Source organism: Camelina sativa, chromosome 19 (assembly GCF_000633955.1).
Source record: "Camelina sativa cultivar DH55 chromosome 19, Cs, whole genome shotgun sequence".
Taxonomy (NCBI): domain Eukaryota; kingdom Viridiplantae; phylum Streptophyta; class Magnoliopsida; order Brassicales; family Brassicaceae; genus Camelina; species Camelina sativa.
Genome location: NC_025703.1, coordinates 12,258,208 through 12,274,901, shown reverse-complemented (window position 1 = coordinate 12,274,901; position 16,694 = coordinate 12,258,208). Strand labels below are relative to the sequence as shown.

Below are 16,694 nucleotides of genomic sequence, written 5' to 3'. Positions count from 1 at the left end.
AAAAGCAAATACCGAGTTAATGACTTCTGATTTTGTTTAATCTTCATTCCGATTGAACTAATTATTTTTTTTGAAATTCGTTTTGTGCTCTGTTTATAATGTTAGACTCCATGACTTGCGAGTTTCAAACTCTTGTATGCTGCAATCATTTTGGATCGACTCTCAATGTTTCCTTTGGCTCTCCGGTGGTGGCAAATCAATCAGGCTCTGGTTCAGAAGGGATGCAACAAACCCTATACTACTTTGTGTCTCAAATCATAAACTGAAAGCATTGAAACTCAATTGATCTTTAAGAATCGTTCCAAACAAAAGACACAAGTTTATACTAAAGCAAGAAAAGAGCTACAGGTTCTGATCTGAAACGAAGTCTGAGTTCTTTGGATCCGTAAGGGTTTCGAAATTATTGCAGAGTCGTCGGGTCAAAACCTAACCCGGTTGCGTCTTGAAAACTTTCTTCAAAAATGATTACCTTTTCTAGCACACAAATCTCACTGAGCAATGGTGGTGGTGGAGCTATCAGCAATGTTGCCAAACACTTTAGTCATATCCAAACGGGTCTTGCAATGGAACTGGAGTTCATACTGAGCTCCAAGAATACGGTAACGTTTCAACCAAAAGAGCTTCTTGCTCAGCTCGTGACTCTGAGCTTTGATGACAAGAAACCGTTTCTTGAACCGCATCTCAAACTGTTCCCTAGACTTCTTATCGACGTGAGGCGACCTTAGCACAGTGTACAGTGTCCTCGTGTCGGGCATCGCAACTTTACGCGTGTGAGGAGGTAGACACCAAGCTTGCTTCTCCGGGTTATCGAAAGATCGAATCGCTATGCAAATCTTGGTTCCTTTGATCTTTGATGTGCTCTCTTCAGCTGCTTCTTTCTACATTCAAACCACACAAACACAACAGCGATTCACAATGACTTCAACAACATGAAAACATCAAAACTTGTAGGGCATTTCTGTGAATCTGGTGAAGGCAACAACATTGACACAATTCGATTTAGAGAATGAATGAGAAGAGAAACATGTACCTGGAGAGCGATCTCTTTCCTACTCAATGGTTTGACATTCTCTGGAGCAATTTTAAGCTTAGATTTCTTAGATTTCGAATCTTTGAATTTACTCTCTGGTGAAGTAGCGTAACCGTGAAACGCGATTCCTGCGGGAACAAACATCGGCGGCTCAGATCTATTGTGGTAGTCCCTCCTCGCTGTGATACCAAATGAGTTCGGAGACGACGCGAGAGTGAATCGAGGGGTGATGGAGGCTGCTGTGGAGGATGGAGTGAGATTGTGAGATAGACATGAATCGAAGGAGGTTAACGCGGCGTAGAGAGTCTGCCTCGACGGTAGTGAAGATCGGCGGAGTACTCCGGTGATCATTTTCAGAATCAACGGTGAGACGGAGGAAATGAATCAGAGATTGAAAGAAGCAAAAGTGAAAAATGTCAATTAGGGTTTTTGATTTTTTCAGTCGAAGCACACAGAAGTGAGGACACGATTGCCTGCGACGAGTGTACGTTAGTTACAGTGAGCTACAGATTTATGTTTTTTTTTTTTCCTTCTTCTTTTAATAAGAGACAAGTTAAAAGAGGCAAAAATGTTAAAATCTCATGAACCCAAAGTGGATAAAAATTACAAAATAACTCAACTAGTTAAAACCAGAGTAATAATAATACATAAGAGAGTGAAAATGCAAAAAAAACTACATCCATGGATTCTAGAGTTTCTGTGTAAACGTATCATCATCAATCCTAGAATCTCTGGTGAGTTGTCTCAGAAGGCAGATTACAAGTGTTGGAATGATATGTTCTTCTTCCTTGTTGTTTTTCCTGCTTCTCATTGTTTTGGACTCTGTTTCACTAGTGTATGCTTCTGGTACTCGGATTCTTGTTGAAAGATTCAATAAAACGGAACATCCAACGATCTAACATCCCTGTTTAAGACAATGATATGTTAGACAAAGATTTTGAAAGATGAGCGTTGAGACAAAGACCAACGAGATGGGGGCGAACCTGTCAAAGCAAAGGTACCGCCTAATACAGCGCAAAGCCGAGTGATTAAATGGAGGAAACTACGGCGTTCTTCCTTGATTGTCACAGTGATAGGTGAAAGATCATATAAGAAGTAGACAGCTGAAAATGGAAAGCACATCAAACAAAACAGAAACAGAGTAATAAGAATCAGGTGCATACTTCAAATGTATTGCGTGGCTCAACTAACCTGGCCATGTCCGGTCGAATTCAGTCATTGGCGTGTAATATTCAGTTACAGAGTACTGATTTGTTGACAGTACGTCTTTCGAAAGATATTTATATTCCGTGGGAACAATCTGCGCCATACCAGAAAGAAATTATTGACTTGAACTAACAAAAAATGACTTGTGTAAAACGAAAGGGATCATACTGGTATATGATTTCAAATTAACAAATAATGAGGCTTATAAGATATATACTCAGCAGAGAGACATAAGTAAAAAGAACAGTGAGGAATTTGGATAAATACCTTAATATAGTATTTGAATGTTCCACTGGTGTCATGAAGCATTCGGTTGGTGTCATCAAGTGGGTTGTGAATTCCCGGGTATTTCGGCCCAAAGGATAGATCATGAATCATATGGCTCACGTTTACGTTCTTGGAACCACCAAATATCTGTTCAGAAGGTAAAGCGATTAGTTGTTTACTAGCAAGGTATATCAAATAGTAAGTCAATGAATGAGGTGCAAATACAAATGATGAGAGCAATTTAGCGTCTATGAATCTATGGCATGGTACTTTAATCAACCTACTTCAACGAATCTGATTTTAATGTATGTTCTTGGTTACACTTTTGCACTCAAGTCCTGATAAGAGGATGGCTAATTACGAGAGATAATAATGATACCAACCATCTGAGCAACATAGATGTTCAGCCCGTGAACTGAAATATGGAAGTTTCCAGCAACCCGTTGTACATCTAAGACACCATAAACCTGAGAAACAGCAAAAAGGTGTTAGTCTCTGTTTTTCTTAAAAGCCGGTAGCACAAAATCTCTAGTTTGTATATTGACAAGAGCAACGGTTAATACCCGACATCCTTCTCCATCTGACAATGCTTGCTTCACCTTTTTAATCATAGTCTCAGCAGCTTGATCAAAGCCTAGAGAACTCAATGTTTCGATTTCGGTCTCATTCTTGTGTTCTTCTTTGCCATCTTTAGCAAGCACAAAAGATAAAGTGTGTACATGATTAGTCTCTATTCTCGTACCAAAAACAAGATAACTACCATGACACCTATCACTGGGACTCACGCCTCAATTCAACTTGTAAGGTTCCCATTAAAATTTGATTGGAAGCACAAACTTTGTGTATTTCAGTTCTCCAGATTTACAACACATTTGAACAAGGTGTACATCATATTTCATATTATTCAGATTTACATATCCAGAATTGTTATTACACGTTTTGACAAGTACATAGAACCAACGTGCACATGACTATTTGTTCTTCCGAAAGTAACAAGACGTATATACATTCAAAGGACAGCTAAGGAAAAAGAAGCTCGTCGCAAAAGGTACAAAACTCGGTAAAGGCTTAAAGTTAAAATGTTACCATGCTTGTGAGACGAGTGACCGTGACCATGCTCATGCCCCTTTTCAACAAGATCAGATAAATATTCTGTGCCAATGATATGTCCATGACTGTTGAGACGGAGCTGCATATACTCGCAATTAGTGAGCAATAAACTCGCTTATAAAAAAGTACTTGAGCAAAATGCCATAAGAAGTGAGAGATTAAGGTGCTAAGCGAAATATCCAAACAGCTCCCTTGAAATAGAATGTTTAACCTATATATGAACAGTATGAAATGCTATACTGTTTTACGTGCAATCTAACAAAATAAACTTCGAAGGTAAAAGAGAAAACATGTGAAAAAGACTTGTGATTTGCATTTCATCTTACCTTCCAAATGTTTGTATCAAGATCCACTTCATGCTTCCCTGACATGTCGATAGCATCCACGCTCAATACTACAAAACAAGTAAGCTCAAATGACGAAGTTTACAAGCACAAGTATTCGAGAAAGTGCGGAGGAAAGAACGTTATGTAGCCTTGGCTACTATGTGATCAGCGAATTTCACATACCATCACAAGGCAAAGATGGAAACGTCATATTTACATGTATTGGTAGAGTTTCACCACGCTTTAGATCCACTGACATCTAGAAGGAAAAGACATGATACAAATTCCATTTTGATTACATTAGCTATAATATACAAAATGATAAAAACTCCTACGAGTCAGTCAAATGGCAAGAGAATGACTAAGGTATCAATGAGGTTGAATCAATAGAGAGACTTCAAATCCATATTTTCTTAATGCTATAGATCACTGCAAAATTTCGACTGGGACATTCAACGCAATTTGCAATTGAAAACTATACATAGTTCACAACTAGAGTAGCATCAATGAATCTCAAGGATAACAGCTGGAAGAATACTAATCAAAAGCATTCATCCTCGGAATTTCATAAGACACATGAAACAGAAGATCATTCACTGCAATTTGTACAACTATTCGTAGCAGTTTAAAGGCTAGAGTCAGGAAAGTAATAAACATTAAAGTACCAGATTCCGCTTAAACTAAAAACATACATACCTGGTGCACTGTAAGTGTGTTAAGATAATAACTCAGCTCGTGTAAGAACAAAGTGGCCATTATAAGAAGTCCAACAATTGATACTACAAAAACAACAAATTTAATGTTACATAAGTAAACAAACATCAAACATTTAAAAACAGATTCTCAAATAAACGAGAAGAGCATAGAGAATAAAAATCCCATTACCAACTGCACCCGATTGCGTCTTCTGCAACAAATGATCCTCTGCTCTTGGAAACGCATCGATGCTCCTTAGAGCCTGCTTCACACCCATCCTAGCAGCTTCCCTCGATGATAATAAATACTTCTTAAACAAATCCAATTCCGAGGAGGACCTCTACAAAACTACAAACCAACCTTAGATATTGCCAAATTCATTCAATTCCACTCTCACAATTTGGCAATTGATATACCAATTAAACCATCAAATCTTTCTCTTTCCTATTAGAACCCAATTCTCTTCTAAAATTGTAAATTTTCCTCGATCTAGACAAGCAGAGAGCTTTCATGGCGGTTCTATCTAAAGGGTCTAGCTAAAACAACCAAGCAGATGCAAGGCCACATTGCCCACAACGAATTCATCTACAAAAAACAGATTTTTTTCGAAGTATGATCTTCACCGGCCCTAGATTGGATAAATTCCCATCTTTTGCGTAAACAATGGCGTAAGAAGAGAAGAAACTAAGATTTCAAAAGCAAAAAAGCGAATCGTACCCAAATCAAAGAGGATGAGGCTGAAGCGCACGCCGGGAGAAGAAGAGAGAAGAGATCTCCGAGTCCGGGAGAGAGAGACAAACAAAAAGGCTCCTTCTCCTCTTCTTCTTCTCTTCTGCGGTGAAATTGAACGGCGTCTCTTTTTTCCGTCTCTCTTTATTTATTAATTGCACCCCTCGATTTACTTAACATATTGATTTGGTACGTATAATATAATTATTTACGTATAACCCCTTATATTCTCTTAATTGGTGATTTTTGGGAGAGGAATTATGTTTCGTTTCAATTTTTTTATTTTTATTTTTATTTTTTTATTTATTATTTTTTTTGTCAAATTTTTTTTTATTTTTATTTTGTTTAGCGATTTTACTCAAAGGCAATATGGGGACTTGTTATAGGGAACTTGTTCTATGATGAAGCTAACCAAACTTGTCCCTTTGAATTAGGCACGATCATGACTATAACCTCATGGTTTTAGATCTCATTTCTTATATTTAAAACTTTCTAAATGAGAAATCATTTGATGATAAAATACAATTTTAATATACGTTAGTTGAAGAGTTTTGGACCGAAACTTATACTTTTTTTCATTAAAAGGTATAAACCGAACTAGAAAACATACAATTGTTCGGAAATCTTAAAACTCGCCGCTTGATCAAAGCACACTTTGTGAAAAAGTGGCTCGTGTTCTTTGTTTTCTTTTTGTTGTCTTTTTTTATATTACTAACAGAAAGTCAGAAACAAGTACATGCAAGAGTTGGCTTTTAGTACAAAGAATTCCAAGAGATTAGAGTTTGAATACAAACATTCTTGCCTACTTTGCTAATGTATCAACTTGTGTGTTTTGTTCCCTATGTTACGTTAAAGCAAATCTTTAATAACACCATCACACAGACCTTACCTTATATATATGTTGCTCATGCTAAGATTAATCTTGATATGCCTAACAACATTTCAAAAGGCGTTTATACTTTTGTCGAAAAAGGTTGATTGGTTGACAAAAACAATATGCAACGTGATTGGGCCGTCGTATAAACGCCTTTTGATGTTAGGCAGCAATTGGGACCCCATAAGCTCAAATCTCAAACTTTCCACCAGAAACTAACTCCCAAAATGATGCTTTGTTAAACAAAGCAATCACGTTTTACACAAGGCTTCCCGACAACAAAATAAGATTGGTGTAATCACTTTAATTGATTCAGACCAATGAGTAGTGACCACCCCCAAATACAATTATACGATTCGTCGTAAGTCCATGCCATGATGTCGTGGGCCAAATGGTCCATGTCGTGAATACTAAAAGCAGACTAAACATCAAAACCCTTATCACATCTTTTCATAACCTATTTCGATCAAAGTCATATTAATTACCCATATGTCTACTTCCAAGTTCATAATCATGTCCATGTCTTTATCTATTTTTTTTTTCTTGCTTAAGAAAAATAAACAAAAAGGAGAGAACACGTGACTTTGTGAGTCGTGAACAGTTTGTAAAAACATGCTTCACGTGTCTTAATTCATCCACTAATATTATCAACTTTTCTATACCTAACTTTAATCATGCTTTCAACTAAAAACTGTGTATTCCGTAATGCCTCAAAAAAAATACGAAATGCACTTACCAGTTACCATTCACATTTGTGGATTGACTTTCTATTTTTGGAAAGTATATTAAACCAAACGACTCCAAAACCCCACATGGCATAGACACTACATGTGGCCAATCTTTTCACAAACCCTCAAAGTCAGAATCCTAATTTATATCTTAATACAGTATGTATAATTCTAAAATTCAAGTTTTATATTGATTATTTCTATCTATATATCGTTAAATCTCATAAACACAACACTAATCAATACATTAAAAAAAAAAACATATAGATACATTATAAAATTTTATATGCATGCATAAATATATATAACTTATTAGCTTCTATATGTATCATTTATCATTGAAATTATAAATACTCATTTTTTTAACACCTAAATCGTAAATACTTTATAAAATAGAATTTTTGTATACGTACACCACACACAAACAGATACAAATTTAGATACACATTACTCAAGATTCTTCAGACACAATTGATACTTACTGAAGAAAAAAAAAACTACCATTTTTCTTTAAAATAATTTTTCTTTGTATTGAAAACATGAAGCACGTGACCAAATTTGCAGATATTTATTTTTTTCCAACCAAAAAAGAAAAGAAAGTTATGGCACTTTCTTATATATACTTTACATGCAAAGTATGTCAATGTTGATTACTTTGATACGAAGATCGACCAAAGAGAGTAATAATATTTTTAAGAAGAGAGAATCATGAATGGTTGCAGCTTAGATCTCTGCCTATCTCCAATGACCCCTACGCTTCAATTTTGTCGCCAAGATTCTACGTGAGTGTTTGTGTATGCAAATTACTCAACTTTTCCATATTTAATTTACACCTCTTGATTCGTTTTGAATAACTTTTCTTTTTTAATATATAGGGTTAGTGATCATTCATCAGCCATGAAACCTAAGGACAACAATGCATTTTATAATGAAGGATTAAGCGAGTACGATCTTGTAGAGATCCAGGTACATTTTTTTGCATGCTTGAGTGTTTTTTTTTTCCGTTTTATATAAGCTTATCGATTTGATTATAGTATATTGAGGAGTGAAATTTGTAATACGTGAAGATAAGGGCAATAATAGAGATGGCAAGGAAGGATCGTGAAGTAACAACATTGGAGTTAGCACCGGTGAGAATGGAATCGCCGTTAGGTTGTTCGGTGAAGAGATCCGTGAAGAGGTTCTTGGAGAAGAGGAAGAAGAGAAGCAAAACTATTACACTTACACCTAGAGGCTCCACCTCCTCATCCTCCTCCTCTCCTCATAATTTCTAAGTATCAACCAACAAAAAACAAAATGGGTTAAGAAAAATCTAGCTAGCTCTTGCTTCACTCTCTTGTCATTTTTCTCGATACTCGACGATATGAATTTCGAGTTTTTTTTGGTTTTTAAAATCAAGACGTTGCACTGGTACGAGCACTGAAGCTGGTATTAAAACTAGGATCATTTGGATCGTTTGTATTAGTTTTTTCCTTCCCCATTCATGTATTAAGTTTCACACTTGTCTTGCAATGGATTCATGAGGTTGTCCATTTTTTTCCAAGTTAGCTCTATGTAACTCTTCTACTTTTTTTTTCCTTTACAACAAAATAAGAAAACGCAAGCATTGAACTCGCTGGATCCACCAAAGACTAGACTGCACAAGATTTATTAATAGTTTACGCGTCGCTCATCTTTGGCTCTTAGTCATTTCACACCATTACAGAAATTTTGTAGTATTATCTAATTTATCTACGGGTTTACTCAAAAATGAGAAAATCAATTCCAACATGATTCCAAATAATCACTAGTCAAAACAAAAATTGTACTAACAAGACCAGTTGGATATTAGTATTGTACCGTCAGGCTCATCACAAAAAAGTAGATAAGCCTAGAAGATGAAATCTTGAAATAACCAACGAGAGAGGTGGATCTTAGTATTGTACTTTTCTCAGGCTCATCACAAAAAAAGTAGATAAGCCTAGAGGATGAAATCTTGAAATAACCAACGAGAGAGGTGGATCCAAAGAGTATTCAAAATGAGGGGTTTGTGTGTTCCTATTACTATTACACGACACAAGTGTTAAGAGGAAATAAACATATCAGATAACAAACTTTTGTAAAATCCCTTTCCCAGCTGCTTTCCAGACCTAAACCTGTTAATCGAAGAGGATTAGCACCTATTGTGTTCTTTAGCCTCCAATCTCACTATTCCCCGGATAAGGGGTTCATCATTCTGTACACAAACACTAATATATCCCTTCCGAAACTACACTAACTTCCCTATTTTGTTCCCTAACGACTAAAGCACCAAAATATGGCTCCCCTCGGAAGATCTCTCTTCTTCCGATGTTTCACATTCTTTCCCATCATCATAAATACACAACCAAGCAGAATTTGCATTTGTCCACCATTAAAAACATACGGAAAATAAAAGAGTTCGAAGTTATAAAAAAAGAAAAGAAAAAAGAAGAGCAGAATCTAAAAGTACTTATCACCTGAACCCTTGTGAAAAGATTCCTACACCATCAGGTTACTTACAAGTTTGTTTCCCGAGTCCACACCACACCCCTTGACTGTTTTGATCCACAGCCTAGAAAACCAAGAACTGGAAACTTCCAAGCTCATGGTTTCTCTTTTCTTTATTAACCCCTCACAGATTCAGAGTTGATCTGACCACCACCCCTTGCATGAGACGCCGACTCACTAATTGCCGACGGTTTACGACCAAAGTTTAATAAATAGTTCCTTTGGTCGTCATTGGTGTGACGCAGACTCGCACGTAAAAGCTCAGCGGGCATTTCCCTCTTTATCGCCAGCTCCAAAACATCCGCTGCACTACCTTGGTTCTGACCTCGGATTGTCTCATACTTGCTTCTACAGTATTTGGTAAGAAGGTTGAAGAATTCATCAAATGAGGCTCTCCAGAGACCATCATTAGGATTCCCATGCATGACTCGAGGAACCACCACTACTTCAGCAGCTCTCTCAAGAAGAGATATCAAGACAACTGAAGCACCATCCCCAGCAGAACTTCCAATAGGACGCAGAGGTGGCTGCTCTGAAGAACAAACTACAGCTGCAAGGCAAGCACTCAGTGCTCGGAGGTCCATTGCTTGAACACAAACCGTGACTGCTTTGGCAAGATTAGATATCGTCTCTGCTGCTAGAGTATCTGAAGGCAGGCCGCCGAACAGAAATCTCAAGTGGCGGAATACAGCCATACAAACAACTCGAGCAATCTCAGTACCTGGAACTAGAAGTTGCAAATACTTCGTAAGCATTTTCCGGCCCTTGGGGAGAGTCGCTATACGTAGAAAGACAACATCATCCTTAGCGCTCATCCCGGATTTCTGACCAGTTTTGCTGAACGGATCAGCAAGTTGAAGTGCCGTCGCTAAACCTTCTAGCAGGATCTGCCGCTTCTTCTTGATTTGGGCACCGCCATCCTGGGGTCTTGTGTTTTGTAGAGTCCTGTCAATATCAACTATGTCAATAAGAACTCCAAGAGCATCTTCAATCGTAACCCTAGCTGCAACAAGAGGTTCCTGTTCCAAATGTTTTACTGAGCCCTTATGATCCCCGCTTCCATCGCTAAAACCAGGAGAAGAGTCAAGTTCGAGCAAGGCACGAGGCCTGCGGACAGAAGGAAGAGTAATTTTTCCAAGAGCATCTACATGAACTTGTGGATGCTGTTCAGAACTATTACGAGACTTAGGCTGGTGGTCCTTCAACTGAGCGGGATAGAAGTGAGAGACTGCTTTAATAGATCCGGCAGACTTCTTGGCAAGCTTAGCTTGGTGGTAATAATCATTGACATAAGGATCATTGCTGTGTGAATTGGAATGCTGCATTTTAAGGATAGTCTCTATTTCTTCTGAAGTCATGTGTTTCGATCTAAACTGCAGCCCCCTTTCACTTTTCTGACTAGCTGCATCTGATGCCTGTTGAGAGAGGCCTTTGTTCTTTCGACTTCTATGAGATGACTTATGTTTGTGTTCCCTAACTTCACTAACTCCAAAAGGGACTTTACGTGATGGCGAAGGATAGGAACTATACAGTTGGGATTGTAGCGCGGCAAGCTGAGCATATGATTGTCTCTGCTGGAGGGCGAGCAGATGTTGCGACATAAGAGCATTTCGAGGAGGCAACTGTTGATGCTGTTGTTGCACCAAACTATGTAACAAACCAGAATGATCTCCGTGCATAAGACAAGGATCAGTGACCCAATGAGGTTGCACCATGTTACCAAGCGTAGGACCGCACGAGGCATATCTAGCCAAATTACCACCATACTGGGGACCTTGCGACAATACGGAGGGGTGAAAACTAGAATTTGACAGTGGTGAAGGTGCAGAATAGGTCAACTGAGAACCACCAGGAAGAGAAGGAGCGCGAAGGAGGTTTCCGGGTGAAGCCTGCGGAGATCTGCTACCAGGCGGGGGAAATGAGGTAAAATTTGATTCTGGTAAGATTATCGGTTCGCTATTGTAGTGCTGCAGCTGTGGTTGCTGCTGAGGATAGGAGGATGTCCTGTACAAAGGTTTTGAATGACCAAATGATTGTGGCTGTGAGGACCATCTCTTAGCTTCTTGATCTTGTTCGTCCAACCAGCTTGTTAGCTCTGCATCCTGTGTCCAATCGGTAGCAGAGGAACCTATAAGATAGAGTTCAGTCAGAAAAAGCTAATCGTAGAAATAATAGCTCGAAACAGGTAATTCGATATTTCAGATGAAAAAGTATTGAATTTGCAACTTAAAATGATCACAATACCAGGAACCAAGTTATACAAGCTAAAAAATAACCCTAAAGTTATAAAGTGTAACCAAGTTAGGATTTCAACTCACTCTCTCTTGAAAAGGATCCTGATCCTCTATCACCAATAACTCCAGGGTGTTTGGGTCCGGTAACATTTCTGTTTATCTACACAAAAGAGAATAGGTAGATTAAAAACCACATACATAAGAGTTAAAAAAAAAACTGGGGAAAGAGGTATATGCATTGCATGATAAAACAATTATGCTCTTGGCTCTTATTTGGAGGAAGTAGTTACTTTTGTTAGCTTGCCAGGAGAAAAAGATGATTATCAATGCGACCATGACATAGTAGTTAAGATTTTCATTATAGTGTTTGTAAACAATAATTATGCTAACCTTTGCAAAAGTTGTCGCAAGATCATCGATCTCAGATAGTGATCCTAAGCCTCCACCCTGGAATCAACAAAATGTATCAATCAGTAAAACATCTGTAACCAAAATTTAATACAATGTATTTATCAAGATGTAAGCTTTTGACAGAGAAAGTCATGTTACCTCTCCTTTATCAAACAAGTGATACTCATCATCATCAGTATGTCCAAGAACAGGAGCAATCACTCCATCATCGTCAAGACCCCCAATTTCCATTTCGTCCAGATTTTGACCAAAAAACTCATATTGTGAGGCATCAAAGAGTGTACTGTTCTTATCTGCAGACACACAACAAAAACAACAGCTGCTTCAGAATTTCATATTACAAACACAAGAGTTAAACTCCTGCCCTCATAACCATAAAAACACAAACTTTCAATCAAAAGGAGATAACAACAATATATAAACATCACATTCACATGATTAAAAAATCTCTAAAGATAAGTTTTTTCGTATTCAAAAACTGGTTTTATCATTTGTGCATTGTGGAACACAACAACGAAAAACTAAGCAAAACCCATAAATCCTCAGTACAAGAAACAACATCAGATCCCATTATAGCTCAGTGACCTAAATCAATACAGAACACAATCACATATATCTAAAGCATAAATCTCCTTCCTTTATATGCTTAAACGAAACCAAGCAACACACAACAAAACCGGATCCAAAATTAAGCTAAGCAGCCAAAAAAAACCATAAAGAGGAAGAAAGAAACATTCTTTTGAGAAGAGACAGAACTGACCTAAGGAGGAAGCGCGAACAAAGTTGAACAAATCCCTGGAATCGGATCTCTCCATGATCAAAACAGTCAATCAAAACGAAAAGGGTTTCGAAAAAAAGCAAAGCTTTATGAAGAAGCAAGAGAACATAAGAGAACCCTTTACCCCCTTAGGGTTTGTGAAGGAGAGATAAAAAAAAAAACAAAATTGAGAAAATTTGAGAGCGGTAAGTAAAAAACTTAGCAGAGGAGATTTGCTTCTAGGGTTTTCAATTTGGAAGAAGAAGAAGAAGAAGAAGGGATAATAAAGAAAAAACAAAATCTAAAATCTCTTCTCTCCGCGATAAAAAAAAAGAGAGAGAGAGAGAGAGGGATGAAGAAGGAGAGAAGGGAAGAAGAAGAAAGCAATGGCCTTTATTTTTTCTTGTTCTGTTTCTCCCCTTCACCGTGTGTAACATCGACACATGACCTGACCTTTTTCCCCAAACCCATAAAAAACCAACACCTTTTTTTTTTTTTTTTTCACTTTTTTTTCCAATTTTGTTTACTCCTTCATAAATTAATATAGTCATAAATAGTTACATAATCCAACATATTTTAATTAAAAGATAATTTTTTAATAAAATTTCTTGCTCAAAATATCTAAAGATTTTTAAATTTTTCTTTTTTAAGAAAATGAAAAATAGTTTTACTACACATCCACTGCCTAAATGATTCTTGTATTTAGTCAAAGAAAAAAAAGTGAAGCTCTTTCTGTCCGATCCCACTGATTCTATTATTCTTGAGGTTTAAGACCCATTTACTTTACTTGTTCCAAACTCAACCAAAATCTTAATATTTTAAAAATGCAAAGATTTGTATATATTATCAAAACTCAACGACATGTGTTACTTGGTCCATGTGTTTGTATTTCATCCCGGTCGGTTCAAATTGATCTCATTATGGTCCATTTTTAAAAAATTATGAATTTTTATGCCCAATTCGAACATCTATGTCAATTATGAAAATGTTTGATGTTTAGTTGAATTTTCGTTATGAATAAAGTTAATATGAAATGGTTATTATTAATAAAAAATAATATCTATGTTTTATTCATTGTTTTACAACCAAGGTGTTGAAAGAGAACCAATGATAAGCATACAACAAAGTAAGGTTATTGTAAAGTTCATCACACAAATCTGAGAGAAGGTATAGTAGTATACATTATACATATGGAGATGAACCTATGTATCCCAATTCTAGAAGAGCCAATGCTTTCTTCTGGGTTTTCTTGTTGGAACATCTGGAATAGCAAGAACTACTCAGATTGAGACAGAAGCAATGGAGATAATTAGTGAGTAATAATGATAAAGGACTTAATAAGTAGAGTTGAAATGCAGGAAACTGAGTTTTACCTCCATTAGCGTATAGTGAATTGTAATGCACTTCGCTCCAGAAGCTAAGCCAAGCCTCTGCAGAACAGGGAAATGATTCAAACAAGAACGTTGAGACCGAGTATAAAGTTGGCTTAGAGCGTAAAGGGAGAAGAGAGTGAGGCTTTGTACCTCTAAGAGGGTTCTTGTTATGAGGAAGTATCTCAATGTAGGATTGATCCCGAAAGGATGTGACTAAGCAGATCTTGGCTTCGAACTACAGTAATGCTGAGTCAGCAGCCAGTGATTCAAGTAAAAAAAAGAACGAAATGTGAGCGTATAAAAGGTTAATTTTGGGATGATTCCTCAAGATACAGTTGCTCAATAGAAGATCTAATCTTTAAGGTGTGTTTAGAAACCAATTGTAGTCTTATCGTAAACTCAAAAGAAGGTATTTCTATTATAACTTACTCTATCTGCAGCAGCTTGAAGAGTTACATGATCTCCCCATTCACCAAGTCTGGTCACATCCAAAATGTATCAGCAAAAAGAATGAATCAGACAGTAATTTATTACTTGCTGACACAAAAACAAAAACAAAGATGTCTCACTTTTTCATCTTCCTGGTGTAGTGTCTGTATTTCATTGGCACATATTCTTCGTATAACTTCCGCTCTTGTTTTAACTGAAAATGCACATGCTAAGTCAGACTCAGTCAATTATTAATTACTATGTGACAAAGTTGAGAGAAACCAAGTTCAGAGGAGTTCCCAACTAAGAAAACTGGTGACTGTGAACTTCAAGAAATGTTTATTGCTAAAGCCGAGAAAAAAGTTTTAAAGGTTGAGAACCAAGTCACCAGAGACAGGACACAACAGCTAGAGAGGGTTTTGTGGGGAATTTTCATAAGAAGCAAGAGTCTTTGAATAAAGCCAGTGTATACAACTAAACGCATTCATTCCTGAAGGCCTTGACTAAATAAACAGTTGGACATTCTTCTCAGAACAAATCTATAAGTTTGTGAACAAAGAAACAGAGTTACACGATTGTTCTCAGACAGTACCTGCTTTACAACATGCTTCCTTACATGTTTATGGTATTCTGCATTGCGGAAAAGCTGGTCTGCTAAAGCTCGAAACTGGCAAACAAGTATAACATATGACGACAGATGGAATCAATACAATATCTTTTAAAATTGCAAACAAGGTCTATATGGATGTTCCAACCGACTTACCTGGCAATTTCCATCTCCCTCCATTTGTAATTCAGCTAACCCATATGTAGCCAACCTAGACAAGAAAGAGACACCACCTTATATGATTTACACGGGAAGTTCAAACCGATGTTTTAGAGCTATATAGATTCAAAGCAACTAGTTATTCCATCTAAGGCCTTTGGCAAATGAACAATCTAATCAGCATCAAATGAAGAATGCATTCAAGGAAGACATAAAAGGAAACGTTGAATTAAAGATAAGAACCTCCCAGAGAGCAGCTCATGGTCTAATGTTGCATCATTTATATCGGGTATTTGCCTGTTAACCCGAGGAGTGTGCTGCCAATACGAAATGCCACAAGATATTCAAAAAATGAGTAGCACACCACGCATTCAAACTGAGATTAGGCAAAAAAAAGAAGCTTATCATACTGGGATAGAATCCAAATGAGATAGTCTCTTCCCAAGCTTGCCTTCTCTTCTTAAACTCTCATCTTCAGCTAGTATACGTGCAATGGTCTGATCATCATCTGTATCCGCCACACTGCTACTAAAACTCGAGTTTGAGCTCGCACTTGTACTACCGCTTGCTCTTGCACTAGCACTTGTACTTGCAAATGGATTCACATTGTTTACATCCATTGTATTTGGCTCCTATACTAAATACAACCTAGAAAGCAAGACAAAAGCTGTCAAATTAAGTGATCTTGAGAAACCAAATCCAAAAGGTACTACTGTTGATATCACCTAAAATGTTGAAATCGGTAACAAAAAGATGACGACTTTGGATTCAATCAAACAAAATCATAGAAACCCAGATCAAAGATCACACTCATTCACTCAAAAACCCAAATTGGAAACGAAAGCCAAAGCAATCTCAATTCCCACCAACGATCTTGTAAATGTTTCAATTTTCACTAATAGAAACGTAATTTAGAAACCCTAAAATCTTTGAAACAAAACCAACAATATAATTTACCAACGAAATCGGGTTGCTTGACTTGGCGAACTCAAGTTATCCCAAATCGATCAGCCAAAGCAATGAGAGAGAGAGAGAAGAATCGTGGAAGATAAGAAATAGACACCTAAGTGAAACGTCAGCGACGAAAGAAGCTAACAAAAAAATAAAAGGTTTATTTTCTCCGATGAGAACCAAAAACAAAACAAAAAGATAAAAATGGATTCTTTCGGCGTCGGTCTCAGAGATGTTTTCTTCTTCCTGAGATTTCCTCAAGACTTCATTTTTTATTTTCTTCTTTGGCGGTCAAACAA

General features: G+C 37.1%; 5 protein-coding genes across 8 annotated transcripts; 1 reads left to right on the top strand and 4 right to left on the bottom strand.

Annotated features, from left to right (window-relative positions):
- On the bottom strand, window positions 259–1,470 carry LOC104766127 (40S ribosomal protein S10, mitochondrial-like). Its single transcript, XM_010489951.2, has 2 exons — window positions 1,031–1,470; window positions 259–878 (listed from the first exon to the last, which is right to left on the bottom strand). The coding sequence occupies exons 1-2, from the start codon at window positions 1,379–1,381 to the stop codon at window positions 489–491; spliced, it is 741 nt and encodes a 246-aa protein (XP_010488253.1). The 5' UTR covers window positions 1,382–1,470; the 3' UTR covers window positions 259–488.
- On the bottom strand, window positions 1,825–5,495 carry LOC104766126 (endoplasmic reticulum-Golgi intermediate compartment protein 3). Of its 2 annotated transcripts, none has more exons than XM_010489948.2 (12): window positions 5,353–5,495; window positions 4,825–4,983; window positions 4,636–4,718; window positions 4,123–4,198; window positions 3,940–4,007; window positions 3,590–3,692; window positions 3,067–3,191; window positions 2,887–2,970; window positions 2,504–2,650; window positions 2,222–2,330; window positions 2,014–2,133; window positions 1,825–1,934 (listed from the first exon to the last, which is right to left on the bottom strand). In XM_010489948.2, exons 2-12 carry the CDS (start codon window positions 4,910–4,912, stop codon window positions 1,861–1,863), a joined length of 1,077 nt encoding a protein of 358 aa, XP_010488250.1. In that variant the 5' UTR covers window positions 4,913–4,983; window positions 5,353–5,495; the 3' UTR covers window positions 1,825–1,860. The 2 variants fall into 2 exon arrangements, with proteins under 2 accessions (XP_010488250.1, XP_010488252.1); XM_010489950.2 differs by having other exon boundaries at window positions 4,825–4,975.
- Window positions 7,634–8,584, top strand: LOC104766125 (protein JAZ13-like). The gene is made up of 3 exons (XM_010489947.2): window positions 7,634–7,748; window positions 7,842–7,932; window positions 8,034–8,584. The coding sequence occupies exons 1-3, from the start codon at window positions 7,675–7,677 to the stop codon at window positions 8,238–8,240; spliced, it is 372 nt and encodes a 123-aa protein (XP_010488249.1). The 5' UTR covers window positions 7,634–7,674; the 3' UTR covers window positions 8,241–8,584.
- On the bottom strand, window positions 8,858–13,192 carry LOC104766124. Its single transcript, XM_010489946.2, has 5 exons — window positions 12,880–13,192; window positions 12,258–12,412; window positions 12,099–12,155; window positions 11,793–11,868; window positions 8,858–11,602 (listed from the first exon to the last, which is right to left on the bottom strand). Exons 1-5 carry the CDS (start codon window positions 12,932–12,934, stop codon window positions 9,591–9,593), a joined length of 2,355 nt encoding a protein of 784 aa, XP_010488248.1. The 5' UTR covers window positions 12,935–13,192; the 3' UTR covers window positions 8,858–9,590.
- On the bottom strand, window positions 13,968–16,694 carry LOC104766123 (OTU domain-containing protein DDB_G0284757-like). 3 transcript variants are annotated; one of them, XM_010489943.2, is made up of 10 exons: window positions 16,402–16,694; window positions 15,855–16,092; window positions 15,688–15,761; window positions 15,442–15,496; window positions 15,271–15,345; window positions 14,819–14,892; window positions 14,679–14,727; window positions 14,400–14,484; window positions 14,250–14,306; window positions 13,968–14,152 (listed from the first exon to the last, which is right to left on the bottom strand). In XM_010489943.2, the coding sequence occupies exons 2-10, from the start codon at window positions 16,062–16,064 to the stop codon at window positions 14,094–14,096; spliced, it is 738 nt and encodes a 245-aa protein (XP_010488245.1). In that variant the 5' UTR covers window positions 16,065–16,092; window positions 16,402–16,694; the 3' UTR covers window positions 13,968–14,093. The 3 variants fall into 3 exon arrangements, with proteins under 3 accessions (XP_010488245.1, XP_010488247.1, XP_010488246.1); XM_010489945.2 differs by having other exon boundaries at window positions 13,968–14,137; XM_010489944.2 differs by lacking the exon at window positions 16,402–16,694 and adding an exon at window positions 16,170–16,384.

Bases quoted from the DNA above. Each gene is read 5' to 3' on its own strand.
- LOC104766127 (XM_010489951.2), bottom strand. From the start codon at position 1,381: ATGATCACCGGAGTACTCCGCCGATCTTCACTACCGTCGAGGCAGACT. The intron at 879-1,030 runs GTACATGTTTCT...GTTTGAATGTAG, and splicing joins GGAAAGAGATCGCTCTCCAG to AAAGAAGCAGCTGAAGAGAG.
- LOC104766123 (XM_010489943.2), bottom strand. From the start codon at position 16,064: ATGGATGTAAACAATGTGAATCCATTTGCAAGTACAAGTGCTAGTGCA. The intron at 15,762-15,854 runs GTATGATAAGCT...TCGTATTGGCAG, and splicing joins CTCATTTGGATTCTATCCCA to CACACTCCTCGGGTTAACAG. The intron at 14,485-14,678 runs GTAAGTTATAAT...GCATTACTGTAG, and splicing joins TTCAAGCTGCTGCAGATAGA to TTCGAAGCCAAGATCTGCTT.
- LOC104766124 (XM_010489946.2), bottom strand. From the start codon at position 12,934: ATGGAGAGATCCGATTCCAGGGATTTGTTCAACTTTGTTCGCGCTTCC. The intron at 12,413-12,879 runs GTCAGTTCTGTC...GTGTGTCTGCAG, and splicing joins TGTTCGCGCTTCCTCCTTAG to ATAAGAACAGTACACTCTTT. The intron at 12,156-12,257 runs GTAACATGACTT...TGTTGATTCCAG, and splicing joins ACTTGTTTGATAAAGGAGAG to GGTGGAGGCTTAGGATCACT.
- LOC104766125 (XM_010489947.2), top strand. From the start codon at position 7,675: ATGAATGGTTGCAGCTTAGATCTCTGCCTATCTCCAATGACCCCTACG. The intron at 7,749-7,841 runs GTGAGTGTTTGT...TTTAATATATAG, and splicing joins TTTTGTCGCCAAGATTCTAC to GGTTAGTGATCATTCATCAG. The intron at 7,933-8,033 runs GTACATTTTTTT...TAATACGTGAAG, and splicing joins ACGATCTTGTAGAGATCCAG to ATAAGGGCAATAATAGAGAT.
- LOC104766126 (XM_010489948.2), bottom strand. From the start codon at position 4,912: ATGGGTGTGAAGCAGGCTCTAAGGAGCATCGATGCGTTTCCAAGAGCA. The intron at 4,719-4,824 runs GTAATGGGATTT...TTGTTTTTGTAG, and splicing joins GACGCAATCGGGTGCAGTTG to TATCAATTGTTGGACTTCTT. The intron at 2,331-2,503 runs GTATTTATCCAA...GGTATGGCGCAG, and splicing joins CATTCAAATACTATATTAAG to ATTGTTCCCACGGAATATAA.